Source organism: Sinocyclocheilus grahami, unplaced genomic scaffold (assembly GCF_001515645.1).
Source record: "Sinocyclocheilus grahami isolate Dianchi unplaced genomic scaffold, SAMN03320097.WGS_v1.1 scaffold45.1, whole genome shotgun sequence".
Taxonomy (NCBI): domain Eukaryota; kingdom Metazoa; phylum Chordata; class Actinopteri; order Cypriniformes; family Cyprinidae; genus Sinocyclocheilus; species Sinocyclocheilus grahami.
The window spans coordinates 1700380-1715918 of record NW_015505224.1 but is presented as its reverse complement, the minus strand read 5'-3'; the positions used below and the strand labels follow the sequence as shown (position 1 = coordinate 1715918).

Genomic DNA, 15539 nt, shown 5'->3' with positions numbered 1-15539 from the left:
TAGCTAAAGATGGAATCTATGGATTGCGAGAAAAATGTTTAATTACAAATCCAACACACAAGCTGTGAGCTGTAATACAGGGAAGGGTGAAAAAGCATCAACAGATACTCGTCTTGGGTGGAAGGAAAGAAACCCAAGGACATGTGACTAAAGCATGTTTGTGAAACAGGAGAGTGGAGGAGCAGATCAAGCAGAAGGCAAAGGGGAGGAGGAGGAGGAGGAGAGAATAGGGATTTGGGGCACAGGGGTCAAGTGGCGTGGGTTACATTTTGTCTCGAATCCACCGCAGAGTGTATGTCAGAGTAGCGCTGCATTCCTGCTTCAGAGTAAAAGCTGGACAGCTGTGGGGAAACCTGAGGTAAGGGCTGAGGCAGCTGGTGCTACATGGAGATTAAGAACACAGGAATCAACAGCAGCATCATGAAACACTGTGGAGGCAGAACCATATCAGACTGTATCTGTCAGGGATCCTTTCAGATCACGTGGGTTTGCTTACCGTTTGACTGGGCAGCTGAGGTAACGTCTGGATGCGCTGGGCATTCCACTTGAAAGGCATGTTGGGATTGTAGACAGCTTCCACCAGAACACGATCACCGACTTGGGGTGTTTTCCCCTTAACCGCACTACACAAAACAAACAGAAATTACACACCTGACCTTTAAAGCTCTCAACTACAACTGCACATTTACAATATAATGCACCTGAGCTGGAAGAAGACATCTTCATCGACAAAGCCGAAAGTATCATGTAGCTTGCTGACGACCCCGGTGAAAACACGCTGCTTTTGGGGTTGAGTCTGCTGCTGGTGGCTGGAGCGCGGGGTCGGGTAGGATACGGTTATCTGTGCCGTCTGCTGCGGGTTGGACAGGCTCAGGCAGGTGGGCAAGGCAACAGGGGCCTGCAAAATACACACCGCACAAGGGTTAGAACATAAACTGCTCATAGCTGGCAATGTTACAATATGATATGATATGATACAATATAACTTTATTGTCAGACAAAGTCTGAAATTTGTCTTGTGTTACAGCAGGTTCACTCACAATTGAACTTTATCACATGGACAAAAAAAAAATGTCAAAGCTCCGATACAGATTTAATAAGGATCTCTTGCCTCATTTTACACATTTAAAAATAGTACGGTGTGCTTTGCAAGAAAAATACGTGAAATATGTGATGCATATGCAGAATTTGGAAACACAGTGTACCTGTGATAGCAGGGCTTGTTGGGGTTGTGAAAGCTGTGAGAAATAAAGAAAACACACAAAAAAAATACATTATAAGATAGAAAGTTCAAAAAGAAAAGCTTTTATTTAAAATAGGGATGCACCAATACCGATACTGATATTGGTATCGGGCCCGATACTGAGCTCCTGTACTTGTACTCGTTAAAATGCCCCGATACCAAACGCCAATACCACACAGCATGCGATAAGTGCCGTATTCAGACATAGAAACACCGACAACAGAACAACAGACAGCAGAATGGTTATTAGAGATTAAGGATGCCTACGAAGTATATGTATGCAATGAATATAATGTTAAAATTCAGTATTAACGCCTGTATAGCTGACGTGTGCGAGCTGATAAGCAAAGCACACAGAGTGGGTTGAGTGTGCGGCGGCGCACATGCGCAAGCTTGTCGAGTTAATATCCCTTTCTCACAGACATCACTGGAAAGTTTGTAGTTTGGTCGGATATGTCAAAAACAAGTAAGTAAAACAATGCACAAGTTACTTAATGGTAGGGAGGGAGAGAGAGAGAAAGAGAGAGCGCGCACACTTCTGTTGTGTGATCTTTGATGTTCACTCACTTAGCACATGCATAATTTGGATTAAAACTAAACCGTAAAAATAAGACCATGTATAGGGGCATTCACTATAAACATAATTTATTTTCAAACTTAGGCATACACGACTTTCTGGCGAAAGTGAATCTAGCAGCCTGTGTGAAATGCTCTAGGCTGTACTTGTCCCTCTCATTCTGCATCAGTACAAATACGTGCTCGCGTTGCGCGTGTTTTGCTTGCTTGAGTGTTTCTGCATTATATGAGTGGCTTTGGAATATAAATCGCAACGTGTGTCAGATGAAAAAAAAGAACGTGACTTCTATTTCTGAAAATATCAAAGTTAGGAGATTTATAACGAGAGGTTCCCTGCATTATTACAGCAAAGCGCGTGATTACAGTACTAAGCCGCTGCAATGGAGCAGCTCTAATGCTATTAAATTAAAGATGATGTACCATAGTGCAAAAAATGAACAGTGAAAGTAACAAAAACGTGTAAAATACATTTTAATGGGCATAATTAAGTGTGAAAATAATCGAAGGATATACAGTCAAACCAAAAATTATACAGAGACCAGATATCATTTTTGATATTTTTTTACTAGTGAGTGCAGGACACTATAGTTCATTTCTGTAAGTGAGGATAGCAAAATAAAGTAAACTGTGATAAATTATACCCAAAAATTCTTCACACAGTGGACTACCAGTAAAACTGATACAAATTTGGGACCAAAAATTATTCAAACCGAGTCTGGGAAAACAAAATGAAGTTCAGGTTTGCATGAAGCTGGGTGACAGCATGCCCAGGAGACTACATGCTGTCATTAAGGCCAAGGGTTGCCCAACTACTTTTTTATTAATTCATTACATTTATATAGCACTTTTCTAGGCACTCAAAGCGCTTTACATTGTCAGGGGGTCTCTCCTCATCCACCACCAGTGTGCAGCATCCACCTGGATGATGCGACGGCAGCCATAGTGCGACAGAACACCCACCACACACGAGTTTATTGGTGGAGAGGAGACAGAGTGATGAAGCCAATCAGTAGATATGGGGATTGTTAGGAGGCCATGATGATCAGAGGCCAATGGGCAAATTTGGCCAGGATGCCGAGGTCACACCTCTACTCTTTTCGAAAGACATCCTGGGATTTTTAATGACACAGAGAGTCAGGACCTCGGTTTAACGTCTCATCCGAAGGACGGTGCTTGTTGACAGTATAGTGGCCCCGTCACTACACTGGGGCATTAGGACACACACAGACCACAGGGTGAGCACCCCCTGCTGGCCTCACTAACACCTCTTCCAGCAGCAACCTAGTTTTCCCAGGAGGTCTCCCATCCAGGTACTGACCAGGCTCAGCCCTGCTTAGCTTCAGTGGGCAACCAGTCTTGGGCTACAGGGTGATATGGCTGCCAACTATCAAACTAAGTATTGATAGTTGTGTAAATACTGTCATACTAACAGCTGTCTGAATAATTTTTGGTTGATTGTAATCAATTACATACCTTTCAAAGTTATCTAGCATTATCAAGCTGAATTTGTTCTGACAGTTTAACTCTGAGTTTTTGTCATATTTTATTACAATTTTCTAAACTATAGCGAATAAACAGCTTTAAGATATCGGCCAAATTTTCTTATCAGGCCGATACCGATAACAGAAAAAATTAGCATTTATCGGCCGATACCGATATGGTGGCCGATATATCGTGCATCCCTAATTATACATACTCTTTTTGTTTCTGTTCCCAATATTTAAAAATTTTACAAATGCAATAAAAATATCGGCATCGGTACTCGGTATCGGCAAGTACAAAAAATAAAAGTATTGTATCGGGCAAGTACTGGAAAAAGTGGCATCGGTGCATCCCTGATTTAAAATAGAAATCTTTAGTAGCATTATCAATGTCTTTACTGTCAATTTTGAATACATTTCTAGAATTCAATTTCAGAACCAACCACATCTACTAAGACTGGAAGAGAGTCCTGCTAGTTAAATAATGCAGAAAGGCACTCATGCACTGCAGCACTTGCCCTATTTAGAGTAACCACTGTGCTGACTGCAGCTCTTTAAGTTAATCTGTCATGATGTATACATTTATACACCTGACAGGCTTTTTAATCCAAAGAGACTTGCAGTGCAATCTACTAGCACATACATTCTCTTGGAATCAAACCCCTGACCACGTGGTATGCACAAGAAATCACAATGAACAATACAGACAACTTTCATGATAAAAAAAACTAGGACTTTGGAAAAGCTAAGAGGCGAAGTAAAAGAGGAGGTGTGGATGAGAGTGAGTGTATGTACCTGATGTGGGACGTTGTAAAGAGTTTGCTGAGGTGGAGGTTGTGGTGGGGGAGCTTGAGGTAGCTGCTGTTGTTGTTGCTGCTGCTGCTGCTGATACTGCTGCAGGGCTGAATTGATCTGCGACTAAAATAAAACACACCAGTGACTCAAGACTGCTCACTGCAGGCTGGGGGAAGGGCTCAGGTTGCAGTACTCCAACACTGAGCACGCTAGAAACGCAGATGAGTGCAATTCAGAATGATGGAGGGAGCACTTTATGCACTGGAGTGAAAATAATGAGATTGGGTTTGGTGCAGAGTATACACTGTATAACTACTACTCTTTTTGAAAGATAATAGGTACTATACTAGGGCTGCATGATTAACTGAAATAAAACCAAAATTACGTTATAGCTTAGTGCAATTATTAAATATCAAGGGCTGAGATTTAATTACATAAGCATACGTGCTGCATGTTTCAGAGTGAAGCGTGGTATTGTAAGTGGCTTGGTTCACAACTCCATCTCTGCATCTAGTCTGAGTTTGGGTTTAACGTGCATTTGGGAATGCAACATTTGGCAAAAATCTTCCCATATTTGCGATTAGAAGTGCTTAACAATCTAAGAGAATCATTAAGGTCTTTTTCCATCAAAATAGAAGTCTGATGGTTTACCGTTTGAAAATGAAGAAATTAAGACAGCCATAAATATCATTGTACTTTTAAGGTTGTAATATGAAAACAAATGTATTATGACTGTATTATTTTCCTAAATACTCTTTTTTTTTTATCAACAGTGAAATATTACAACTGTAATGTATTTTGTTGTTATTTAGTAATGTTTATATTTTTATTTAATAATAATAAAAATATATATAATAATACGCATAATAATAATAATAATAACAATAATATTTAATTATTATTATTACTGTTATTGTCTTACTGATATATAAATCACAAAAAATGTGTCCAAATTGCGCAGTCCCACAAACAAGCACAGAAAACTTGTATTTTTTTTTAATCACATTTTAAATTGCAATCACAATTTTTCCCCCAGAAAATAAATAAATTATTCCCCCCCAGAATCATGCAGCCCTTTACTATACTACCTAGCATTCAACAATAAATGCTTTAAACAGTGTTATGCTACTCTGCTGTCACATTTTGCTAAATAATTATTGGCAATCCTATCAAAAAAAGGAGGGGGAAATAATGTTGAAAGCCACTGTAATTGCTTTCAAATCATTCATCACACTGGAAATGAAAATGACTGTTATTCGGTGCGAATCTGGGATAACTGCATACTATTCACAGTGTACCTAATTTAGCATGTTAGTATGCTATTCCAAAAATAGCCAAAGGCTTTATTGTGCATTTACTCCAGCTGCATTACGGTGATGGATCACAGCCAGGATCTCACCTGCTGTAACGCAGCGGCTGCAGCTACAGCGGCCTGCTGCTGGAGCGCTGCGGTCTGCTGAGAGAGCTGGTAGTTGGCAGCTGACTGTGTGTTGAGGGAGGCTGCCGCTAAAGCCGACTGCTGAGTGTACATAGGAGACACTCCCAAGAGGGACGACTGCTGTACTCCTAAAGCTATGGGAGACATGTGAGAGATTGTAAGGACATTGCAACTGCTGTCAACAACATTCAAACAAGCACAAGCAAAATTTGACCAGCCAATGAAACCCGAACAAAAAACATCTCGAGCTTTGACCTTCACAATAAGATAAAGCTAGAAATTATGAATGCATGTTTATATAGTAACATTTAGTTATTTGTAATAGAAAGTGAATTTAATGCAGTGACAATAATAAGTATATTGCTGAAATATGATGACTTACAGTGTAAACTGTTCAGGTCCAGTGACTGTCCTGAGTGGCCGGGCTGTGAAACCGCTGTAGCAGCAAACTGAGCTGCCCATGGAGGGTTCTTCTGCCCCCCGAACTGGGCCATGGAGACCTGCTCACGGTTTCTGCTGGACCAGGCGGCAGATTATTTCCTGTGGGGTCGGTAATTAAACTTACTATAACTACAAGCATAAAACTGTATAAACAGGACCTGAAATATAGTGGCTGTTCGCCAAGACAACACTACTGATAATCACAAGACATACAAAGTCAGTGGTTTTTATCTCTGTAACTTTAACACCCCTATTGCCATAGACAACAATAAAAAGGTCCCATATATAAACTACATGATATATTATTACAACAACTGCTGAAACATAAAGTGGAGCTGTTAATGGATTAAAATAATTAAGCTTACAATTATTCTGTTTTTTAATAGTTAACACATTTAGGTTATTATTACAGACTAAAACCATTTTAAAAATCAGTAAAATAAGTGGTTTCATTTACAGACCACCGAGAGCTGTGTTTGCAAGATTGTTCATTTAATTTCAATAATTCCACATTATCTCAGAAGACAGTGACTCGGAAGGACATGCTGCCAAGTTAGGGATCTTTCTAGACTTTTAAACACAGCTAATGCCCTCTGTCACCTCACTAAATTGTCTGTAACAAAATTATTGTACTTATTTTTTTAATTCCCTCAAACAAAGAAAGTAACGACTTTTGTTAAATGTATATATTTCGTTTAAAAATAGTAGTAGTAGTAGTAGCAGCTTTAAAAGAAGATCTATATAATTTACTGATAATTTAATAATCATAAAATAATATATTTCCTTGTAGAGAGAGTGGTAGAGAACGCGTTAAACTCGGAGCGCTCTTGCGGCTGTCTGACTGATCCGCCAGTGGATCTTGTTAAGGCATACTGCCACCAACCACTGGCATGTCACGTGACCTGTCAGTGGCGGCTCCTGCCAGCCAGTTGAAGATTGAACCCCTACTGTAATTAAGAGCAAGATTGTTAACTTAATGTTAAAAAAAGAAGAGAAAAAAACTCGGACATGCGGTCTATTTAGGGAGCTTACTAGTTTTTGAAACACCGCCTTTCAGCCAATGCCATCTGTCCGCTCCAGAACACCAGCAGACTGTTTACAACCTCTCCCTGCTTTAAAACTCAGTTTAAGTCCAGATAAACAGCGAATAAGAAACATTAACTGCTTTAGGACCTTTGTTTGAAGACCCAAATAATACATTTTACCACACTTTTTATCTGCACTAGTCTAGCTTAGCACACCAACGTATTCTCAATGCAGCAAGCTAACGTTAAGCAGCTAACGCTGCAACACAACAACACTCACCAAACCATTTAAAGCCGTGTTATTATGTCTCATAAAATCACTACGAAGCGTATTAACTTAAACTAAACAACAGTCTCAGTGGTAGTATGTAGAGCACAGTTGTGCTGACTGCAGTGTTTTGTTTTCCAGCAGTGCTATGTTGTCTGATCCGGGCCCTCGCATGAGCACTGTCTAGTGTTCTGTCCACGCACTTACTAGTCTCCTTTACACCTCAGAAGTGTGTACAGTGTGCGCAGAATAACACACAGTCGAGTGCATGACGAAGCACTAATAAAATGACAAAACTTCAGTCAGTATGCAAGCATGCAAGCTAGCTGTTATTGTTGCTGCTTACCCTCCGTCGCCTCTCATTCACCGGTAGAGACACTGAAATCTGGATGAAGCGCATGCGCAGTTCGCTTGAGACACTTAGTGCAACGCTGATCCAGGATCGAGGAAAACTTGACAGTGCCGCAGCCGCATACTGAAGCAAATCCAAACAAGCCTACATAATATGTTATGTATATGTAGTACATATATATCTAAATCGTTGTTTTTATTATTATTACTTAATAATTTGGCTTCAAATCATGTTTTTAGACAAGCTGGAACTGTAGACTGTTTAGGCACATTGCTTTCAGAAATTAACACTCTTTTTATTATTTATTTCTCGTTATGCTGTGTTGCTTGCAAAGTTAAATGAAATAATAATAATTAGGATTTTCCAATGACTTAGTAGTAAACAGGCAAGACTGTTTAAATGTCCCCTGAAAGTTTGATTTGTTTGGTTTCAAGTTCCTAAAATCATTTCTATGATGAAACGGGACAATAGTCCAATTGTTTTTGTAAAGTAAAACACACTCACTAACTGAATGAATGAATAAATAAAAATTGCTGTCCATAAAAAAAACAACTTTTTCCAAAATACACAACTGATTTATTTCATTATAGGTCTGCCAGAACTGCTGGATGGCAGCTGTAGATGATCATGAATACAGACTTTCACAACTGATCTCATTCTCAAAGACTTTTAGAGCTGTGGAAGATCTGCATTACTTCAAGTGGTCATTTCAGGTTTGAGAATGTATCAGGAACACAGCATTGTATTTCTGCTATAAAAGAACTCCTACTTAATTACTGCACTCACCAGACATCTAGGTGAAATTGCAATGTTCAATAAACATAGTAATTAAAAGCATAACCGTCTTCAATTTAACCTTTTCTCTCAGACAAGTAACAAACCTTGGAACTCAGCGAGTGCAGATGAGTGCCAGTCAGAACACGTAAAGGTGTGGAAAAGTGCAGTTGTCTGGTACTTGCAATCACAATATTGCATTATTATATCAGAACCAGAACAACTTACAACTTTGAGCTTGGTTAAATATAACATTATATTCTAGATTCTGCACCTTAAATATACAGCTGCCTTATGGAGTGTTTGAATCCCACTATAATTATGACATGACAATAGCCAATTGAAATATGTGGACAGCAGAGCTGGGTCTTATGCTACGAGTCTTGCAATTTCTTCTCCACTTCTTCAAACACCTTCATGTTGATCTCATCCACTTCATCCTCGACCTTGTTAAATGAAAAAATATGAAATAATGAATAATGAAAGTCATGATCACTGTAGTTAAATATGCAAAAGATGTCCTCATGAATAACTGATGGATTTATATCTCTCACCTGTTCTACCTCGTCCACCTCAGGTATATAAAACTGCAGCATGTTCTGGATGCCATTTTTAAGGGTAACTGTGGAGCTGGGACATCCCGTACAGGAGCCAACCAGCTTCAGCTTCACTGTGCCATCCTCAAAGCCTTTGAATATGACATCGCCACCATCCTCCTGAACCGTGGGTCTTAAAGAAAGTTTAGTTTAGTTTATTAATTTATAAAGCACATTTCAAAACAACAGAAGTTGGTATTAAAGGTATTCAAACAAAATTAAAACAGAATTAACACACTGGATCAAAACCTTGGAGACAAATGTAAAAATATAAACACCCTCAATTAATACAATTAATAAAAAATACAGATAAGTTTTTAGGGAAGATTTAAAAGTAAAAAACAGAAGGGGACGATCTAATATGGAGAGGGAGACTGTTCCAGAGTCTGGGAGCAGCCACCGAGAAAGCCCGGTCACCTTTAGTTTTGTAACGTGAGCGAGGAACAGAAAGAAGAAGTTGACTGGAAGAACGTAAGGATCTTGAGGCATTGTACAGGACAAGAAGATCACTGATATACTGAGGGGCAAGACCATGTAAAGCTTTATAAACAAAAATTTTAATTTTAAAATCAATCTGGGACTTAACCAGTAACCAGTGGACAGAGGCAAGCACAGGAGTAATGTGCTGACACTTTTTTAGTGCCAGTCAAAAGCCTGGCTGCTGCATTTTGAACCATCTGCAGACGATTTACAGTGGAATTAGGCAAACCCAGGTGTAAAGAGTTATAATAATCCAACTTTGAGGTAATAAATGCATGAATAACAGTTTCAAGGTCTTTCTTAGAGAGCATCATCTTGATTTTGGCAATAGATCTTAGCTCAAAGAAACTACTTTTAACAATAGCACTAATCTGCTTATCAAAAACTCAAATTGGAATCAAAAAAGACACCAAGATTTTTGATTTGTCAAAATGTCAGAGTCATATCTGGTGGGGCAAAGATAACAATTTCGGTTTTGTCGTCGTTTAGCTGTAAGAAGTTCATGTCCATCCAACATTTTATGTCACACAGGCAGTCAAACAGGCCAGACACAGAATTATTATTTTTGATAGGAAAGTAGAGCTGAGTGTCATTGGTATAAAAGTGGTATGATAAATTGTGTCTCTGAATAATATGACCAAGTGGAAGCATATATAATGAAAACAGAAGAGGACCCAGAATGGAGCCCTGGGGTACACCATAGTGTATTGGAGCATGGGAAGAAAAACAATTCAAAGCACTGAACTCTGCTGGTCTTTCAATACTTTCAATACATAACTAGTTACTAATTTAAATGTCCTGTCCATATATACAGTCATTTTAATGTGTTGTGCTAAAAGCTTTTCATGCTTATGGCTAGTATTGACATTCAAAAAAAAATCTAAATTAATCATTATAAAAAGAAGCCACATTAAATAATAAAGATTAAACATGCTTTCAATATTTTTTGGAATGAAAATTGAATTTGTGATGAGGATGCAATTTAAAATGATTACAACTTAAAATATTAAAAACTCTTTTCTATTTTAATATATTTTACAATGTAATTTATTAATCTCATCTAGACAAGAAAAACACATATGTGAGAATGCTGTTTGTAGACTACAGTTCAGCATTCAATACCATTCAAGCTTGATGTGAAACTCCGGGCTCTGGGTCTGAACAGTTCACTGTGCAGCTGGATACTGGACTTCCTGTCAGGCAGACGTCAAATGGTCAAAATGGAAAATACTATCTCCTCTTCACTGATCCTCAGCACTGGAGCTCCCCAGGGCTGCGTTCTCAGCCCACTTCTGTACTCCCTCTACACCCACGACTGCGTGGCCACACACAGCTCCAATGTCATCATTAAATTTTCAGACGACACAACAGTGTTAGGTCTGATCACGAATGATGACGAGACGGCTTACAGAGAAGAAGTGAACTCCCTAACACACTGGTGCCAGGAGAACAGCCTCTCTCTCAACGTCTCTAAGACCAAGGAGATCATTGTGGACTTCAGGAGACAGAATAGAGAACACAGCCCAATCACCATCAATGGAACTCCAGTAGAGAGAGTCAAAAGTTTAAAATTTCTTGGCATCAGCGATGACCTCACATGGTCAGAACAAACCCGAGCAGTTGTGAAGAAGGCCCAACAGCACCTCTTCTTCTTGAGACGACTCAGATCATTCTACACATGCACTGTAGAGAGCATCCTGTCCGGCTCCATCACCACCTGGTTCGGAAACAGCACTGCTGCAAACCGCAAAGAACTGCTGAGAGTAATACGAATGGCCCAACACATTACTGGAGGTGAGCTTCCCTCCCCCCAGGCCATCTACAACATCCGTTGTGTGAGGAAAGCCCGGAAGATAATCAAAGACCCTAGCCACCCCAGTCACAGTCTCCTCTCACTACTGCCATCAGGCAGACGCTATAAAAGCATCAGGGCCCGCACCAGTCGACTGCAGGACAGCTTCTTCCCTCAGGCCACCAGACTGCTAAACTACAACTGATACACTACAACTGTTGCACAAATATATCATTAATATAACAATACAACAGCATATATAATGAAAACAGAAGAGGACCCAGAATGGAGCCCTGGGGTACACCATAGTGTATTGGAGCATGGGAAGAAAAACAATTCAAAGCACTGAACTCTGCTGGTCTTTCAATACTTTCAATACATAACTAGTTACTAATTTAAATGTCCTGTCCATATATACAGTCATTTTAATGTGTTGTGCTAAAAGCTTTTCATGCTTATGGCTAGTATTGACATTCAAAAAAAAATCTAAATTAATCATTATAAAAAGAAGCCACATTAAATAATAAAGATTAAACATGCTTTCAATATTTTTTGGAATGAAAATTGAATTTGTGATGAGGATGCAATTTAAAATGATTACAACTTAAAATATTAAAAACTCTTTTCTATTTTAATATATTTTACAATGTAATTTATTAATCTCATCTAGACAAGAAAAACACATATGTGAGAATGCTGTTTGTAGACTACAGTTCAGCATTCAATACCATAGTGCTAGCCAAGCTTGATGTGAAACTCCGGGCTCTGGGTCTGAACAGTTCACTGTGCAGCTGGATACTGGACTTCCTGTCAGGCAGACGTCAAATGGTCAAAATGGAAAATACTATCTCCTCTTCACTGATCCTCAGCACTGGAGCTCCCCAGGGCTGCGTTCTCAGCCCACTTCTGTACTCCCTCTACACCCACGACTGCGTGGCCACACACAGCTCCAATGTCATCATTAAATTTTCAGACGACACAACAGTGTTAGGTCTGATCACGAATGATGACGAGACGGCTTACAGAGAAGAAGTGAACTCCCTAACACACTGGTGCCAGGAGAACAGCCTCTCTCTCAACGTCTCTAAGACCAAGGAGATCATTGTGGACTTCAGGAGACAGAATAGAGAACACAGCCCAATCACCATCAATGGAACTCCAGTAGAGAGAGTCAAAAGTTTAAAATTTCTTGGCATCAGCGATGACCTCACATGGTCAGAACAAACCCGAGCAGTTGTGAAGAAGGCCCAACAGCACCTCTTCTTCTTGAGACGACTCAGATCATTCTACACATGCACTGTAGAGAGCATCCTGTCCGGCTCCATCACCACCTGGTTCGGAAACAGCACTGCTGCAAACCGCAAAGAACTGCTGAGAGTAATACGAATGGCCCAACACATTACTGGAGGTGAGCTTCCCTCCCCCCAGGCCATCTACAACATCCGTTGTGTGAGGAAAGCCCGGAAGATAATCAAAGACCCTAGCCACCCCAGTCACAGTCTCCTCTCACTACTGCCATCAGGCAGACGCTATAAAAGCATCAGGGCCCGCACCAGTCGACTGCAGGACAGCTTCTTCCCTCAGGCCACCAGACTGCTAAACTACAACTGATACACTACAACTGTTGCACAAATATATCATTAATATAACAATACAACATACACATCCACATTATATATACTATGTATATGCCTACCATAAGTAAATTTCCTGATGTTACGTATATTGTGTTTTACGTATTGTATTGCCGGTGCTAATGGCAGTACTGTCTGTGTATATATGTATATCTATTCATCTGTTATATATACAACACTGTGCATATCTGTACATACGTGGACATTGAATATATGTATATTGTATACCATTGTTAATTGTATTGTTCTCATATGTACAATGTCTGGAACACGCACCTAAGCTTTTCACACATCATTTACTTGTAAATGCTGCAGTGACAGTAAAAATGAATTGAGAGTTATTCCTGTGATGGCAAAGCTGAATTTTCAACATCATTACTCCAGTCTTCAGTGTCACATGATCTTTCAGAAATGAATATGCTCAAAAACATTTATTCTTATTATCAATGTTGAAACCAGTTGTGCGGTTTAATATTTTTGTAGAAACGGATACATTTTTTAGGATTCTTTGATGAAAGTGATAACAGCATTTATTTTAAATAAAAGTCTTTTGTAACATTATAAATGTCTTTAATATCACTTTGGATCAGTTTAATGAATCCTTGCTCGAAAAAGTACTAATAAAAATAAATAAAAAAATTAATAAACAAGCCTTTAAAGTTTAAACTATAGTCTATGTTGAATCAAAACAATATAAACATACCTGATCCGTGTGTCTAAAAGCTCCTTAATCATTAAGACAATTTCATCATCATCTTCTGTAATACCTAAAAAATAAAGAAATAAAGATATGAATTTTAAATACAATGTATCAAAATGTATTTAGTCAATTTGTACATGTATTTTGTCAATGTGCATGTTTTGCTCACTGCTCTCAGCGTGTGTTGCTCCCATTGTGATGGCCTGGCCACTCTCAAAGAACTTAGTAATGACCTCAATAGCATGCCGCTTAATGTCTGTCCATTCAACATCATCGTCTGTCTTTAATTAGTAACAACAAATTCACAAATTCAGTTAAATGAAACATTCAAAAAGGCTAGCTACCAAACAGACTGTCTTATTGCTGAACACTACCTTTGTCAATGTGATAAAATCTGGGCCATAAAAGACACTTTTTATGCCTTCAATTTGGAAAAGATCCCTGTTGGATGATTATAACAAATGTATTTAACACTCAGCAAGGCTTTACCCTTAATGTGCAAAAGGACACTATACTTTGACAACGAAGCTTACTTGGCTAAAGAGGAACTCTCGGCCGAATTTGATGTTGGGAAATCTCGAGTTCCCGTCCCCAGCACAGGCTTACCGGGAAGAAACTTTAGACTTCTGGGGTTTGGCGTGTCTTGAGTTAAAATTGAAAGCATTCGTACTGCAATAAAAAAAAAAGTCCTCAGTAAGATTGCAAGACTTTGTAACATTAAATTCAACAGCATTACAATCTTTAATTAATCAAAACTAAGTGATCTGTCATGGAATAAAAAGGATATCAGATAAAAAAAATTATAATAATATGCCTCACCTGAGAATGGTTTGCATTCAAACTGTTGAGACTGTATTCTATGGGCAGCCCACACAGAATAGCACTGATTTCTGTAATTTACAGGCAATCTAAGAGAGAATATACGAGATTACAGTCTCTACACTCACTATAAAGGCATGAAAAGAATATATATATATATATATATATATATACACACACACACACACACACACACACACACACACACACACACATACATACTTTTATAACAGATAAAGTTAATACTAAGGTAATCGTGTTACTGTAGTATTTTGGTGGAAACTACGGTTACTGTGGTAAACCAGCACAATCATCATTTGACAATATATTATGCAACAATACACATCTTCGATTTGAATACTGTAAAAGATGAAGTATGTCATTTCTAACCTCAAATGATGTGACCGTATGAAGCGCAGCAGACTCCATCTTACAGACGCCGCCATTTCGATTGTTTTGAAATTTAGGACCCCAAAGCGGACAATAATTCTCCTGCTGAAAAATACGCCTGTGTGTATGTTAAATGAATATTGTGTTATTAAAAATATATATAGTGCTTATAAAAACATGTGGCGAGATGCATATGAAATAAGAGTGAATCACGACAAAACAACTGCATTGCACCTGACATGTCAATATAAAAAGAGGCGCAAGTGGGGCCGTTCACATGTCGCGCCTAAAAACGCGTCTGCTTTCCCCCAAAGCGTTCAGGCGCTTGCGCTCCGGAGGCGTCTGCCGTTGCTAAGCAACCATGACCTGCGCTCTCCATGAAGACTTCGGGAGTTTCAGCAAAGGATAAATGGATTTGCAGCACTAAAAATCGCTTGCAGTAGCTCTGCTACTACATTTATTTAAAAATGGCTATCCCTGTACAGCTATGATCAGCTGTTCCTTCATCTAGGCTGAGCTTTCAATGTTGGGAAAGAATGAAGCTGATTGGTTGGTTCTTGTCACATGACCCGCGGTGCGCTTGCGGCATTCTGAAAAGTGAAATGTTTTTTAATCTCATGCGGCGCGGACACGCCTGGAAAAAATGAGCGCGTCGCTTCCATTATGAGCGCGCCTGCCGCGCGTCTACATTTGAAATAATGAACTTGAGCATGCAAAAGACGCGATATGTGAACG

The 15539-nt window shown here is 39.2% G+C and overlaps 2 protein-coding genes across 2 annotated transcripts in view; both read right to left on the bottom strand.

Annotated features, from left to right (window-relative positions):
- Nucleotides 1-7651, bottom strand: part of LOC107582549 (cell division cycle and apoptosis regulator protein 1-like) — a 29462-nt gene extending 21811 nt beyond the window's left edge. The window contains exons 1-8 of the mRNA XM_016268446.1: nucleotides 7614-7651; nucleotides 5916-6073; nucleotides 5495-5667; nucleotides 4096-4218; nucleotides 1206-1238; nucleotides 702-898; nucleotides 497-623; nucleotides 267-380 (exon numbers count right to left, since the gene is read on the bottom strand). Coding sequence (XP_016123932.1) covers nucleotides 267-380; nucleotides 497-623; nucleotides 702-898; nucleotides 1206-1238; nucleotides 4096-4218; nucleotides 5495-5667; nucleotides 5916-6027 — 879 coding nt within the window. The 5' untranslated portion in view covers nucleotides 6028-6073; nucleotides 7614-7651. The remainder of the gene's footprint in view (nucleotides 1-266; nucleotides 381-496; nucleotides 624-701; nucleotides 899-1205; nucleotides 1239-4095; nucleotides 4219-5494; nucleotides 5668-5915; nucleotides 6074-7613) is intronic.
- A 531-nt stretch (nucleotides 7652-8182) lies between these two features.
- On the bottom strand, nucleotides 8183-15002 carry LOC107582515 (NFU1 iron-sulfur cluster scaffold homolog, mitochondrial). The gene is made up of 8 exons (XM_016268399.1): nucleotides 14805-15002; nucleotides 14415-14503; nucleotides 14129-14264; nucleotides 13970-14036; nucleotides 13765-13876; nucleotides 13599-13662; nucleotides 8948-9122; nucleotides 8183-8839 (listed from the first exon to the last, which is right to left on the bottom strand). The coding sequence occupies exons 1-8, from the start codon at nucleotides 14858-14860 to the stop codon at nucleotides 8768-8770; spliced, it is 771 nt and encodes a 256-aa protein (XP_016123885.1). The 5' UTR covers nucleotides 14861-15002; the 3' UTR covers nucleotides 8183-8767.
- Nucleotides 15003-15539: the final 537 nt, after the last annotated feature.

What these genes read in the sequence shown, in the direction of transcription:
- LOC107582515 (XM_016268399.1), bottom strand. Translation starts at nt 14,860, where the DNA reads ATGGCGGCGTCTGTAAGATGGAGTCTGCTGCGCTTCATACGGTCACAT. An exon ending in ATACGGTCACATCATTTGAG is followed by an intron (nt 14,504 to 14,804) that starts GTTAGAAATGAC and finishes ATTCTCTCTTAG; the next exon opens with ATTGCCTGTAAATTACAGAA. An exon ending in CTTTTAGACACACGGATCAG is followed by an intron (nt 9,123 to 13,598) that starts GTATGTTTATAT and finishes ACTTTCTTTAAG; the next exon opens with ACCCACGGTTCAGGAGGATG.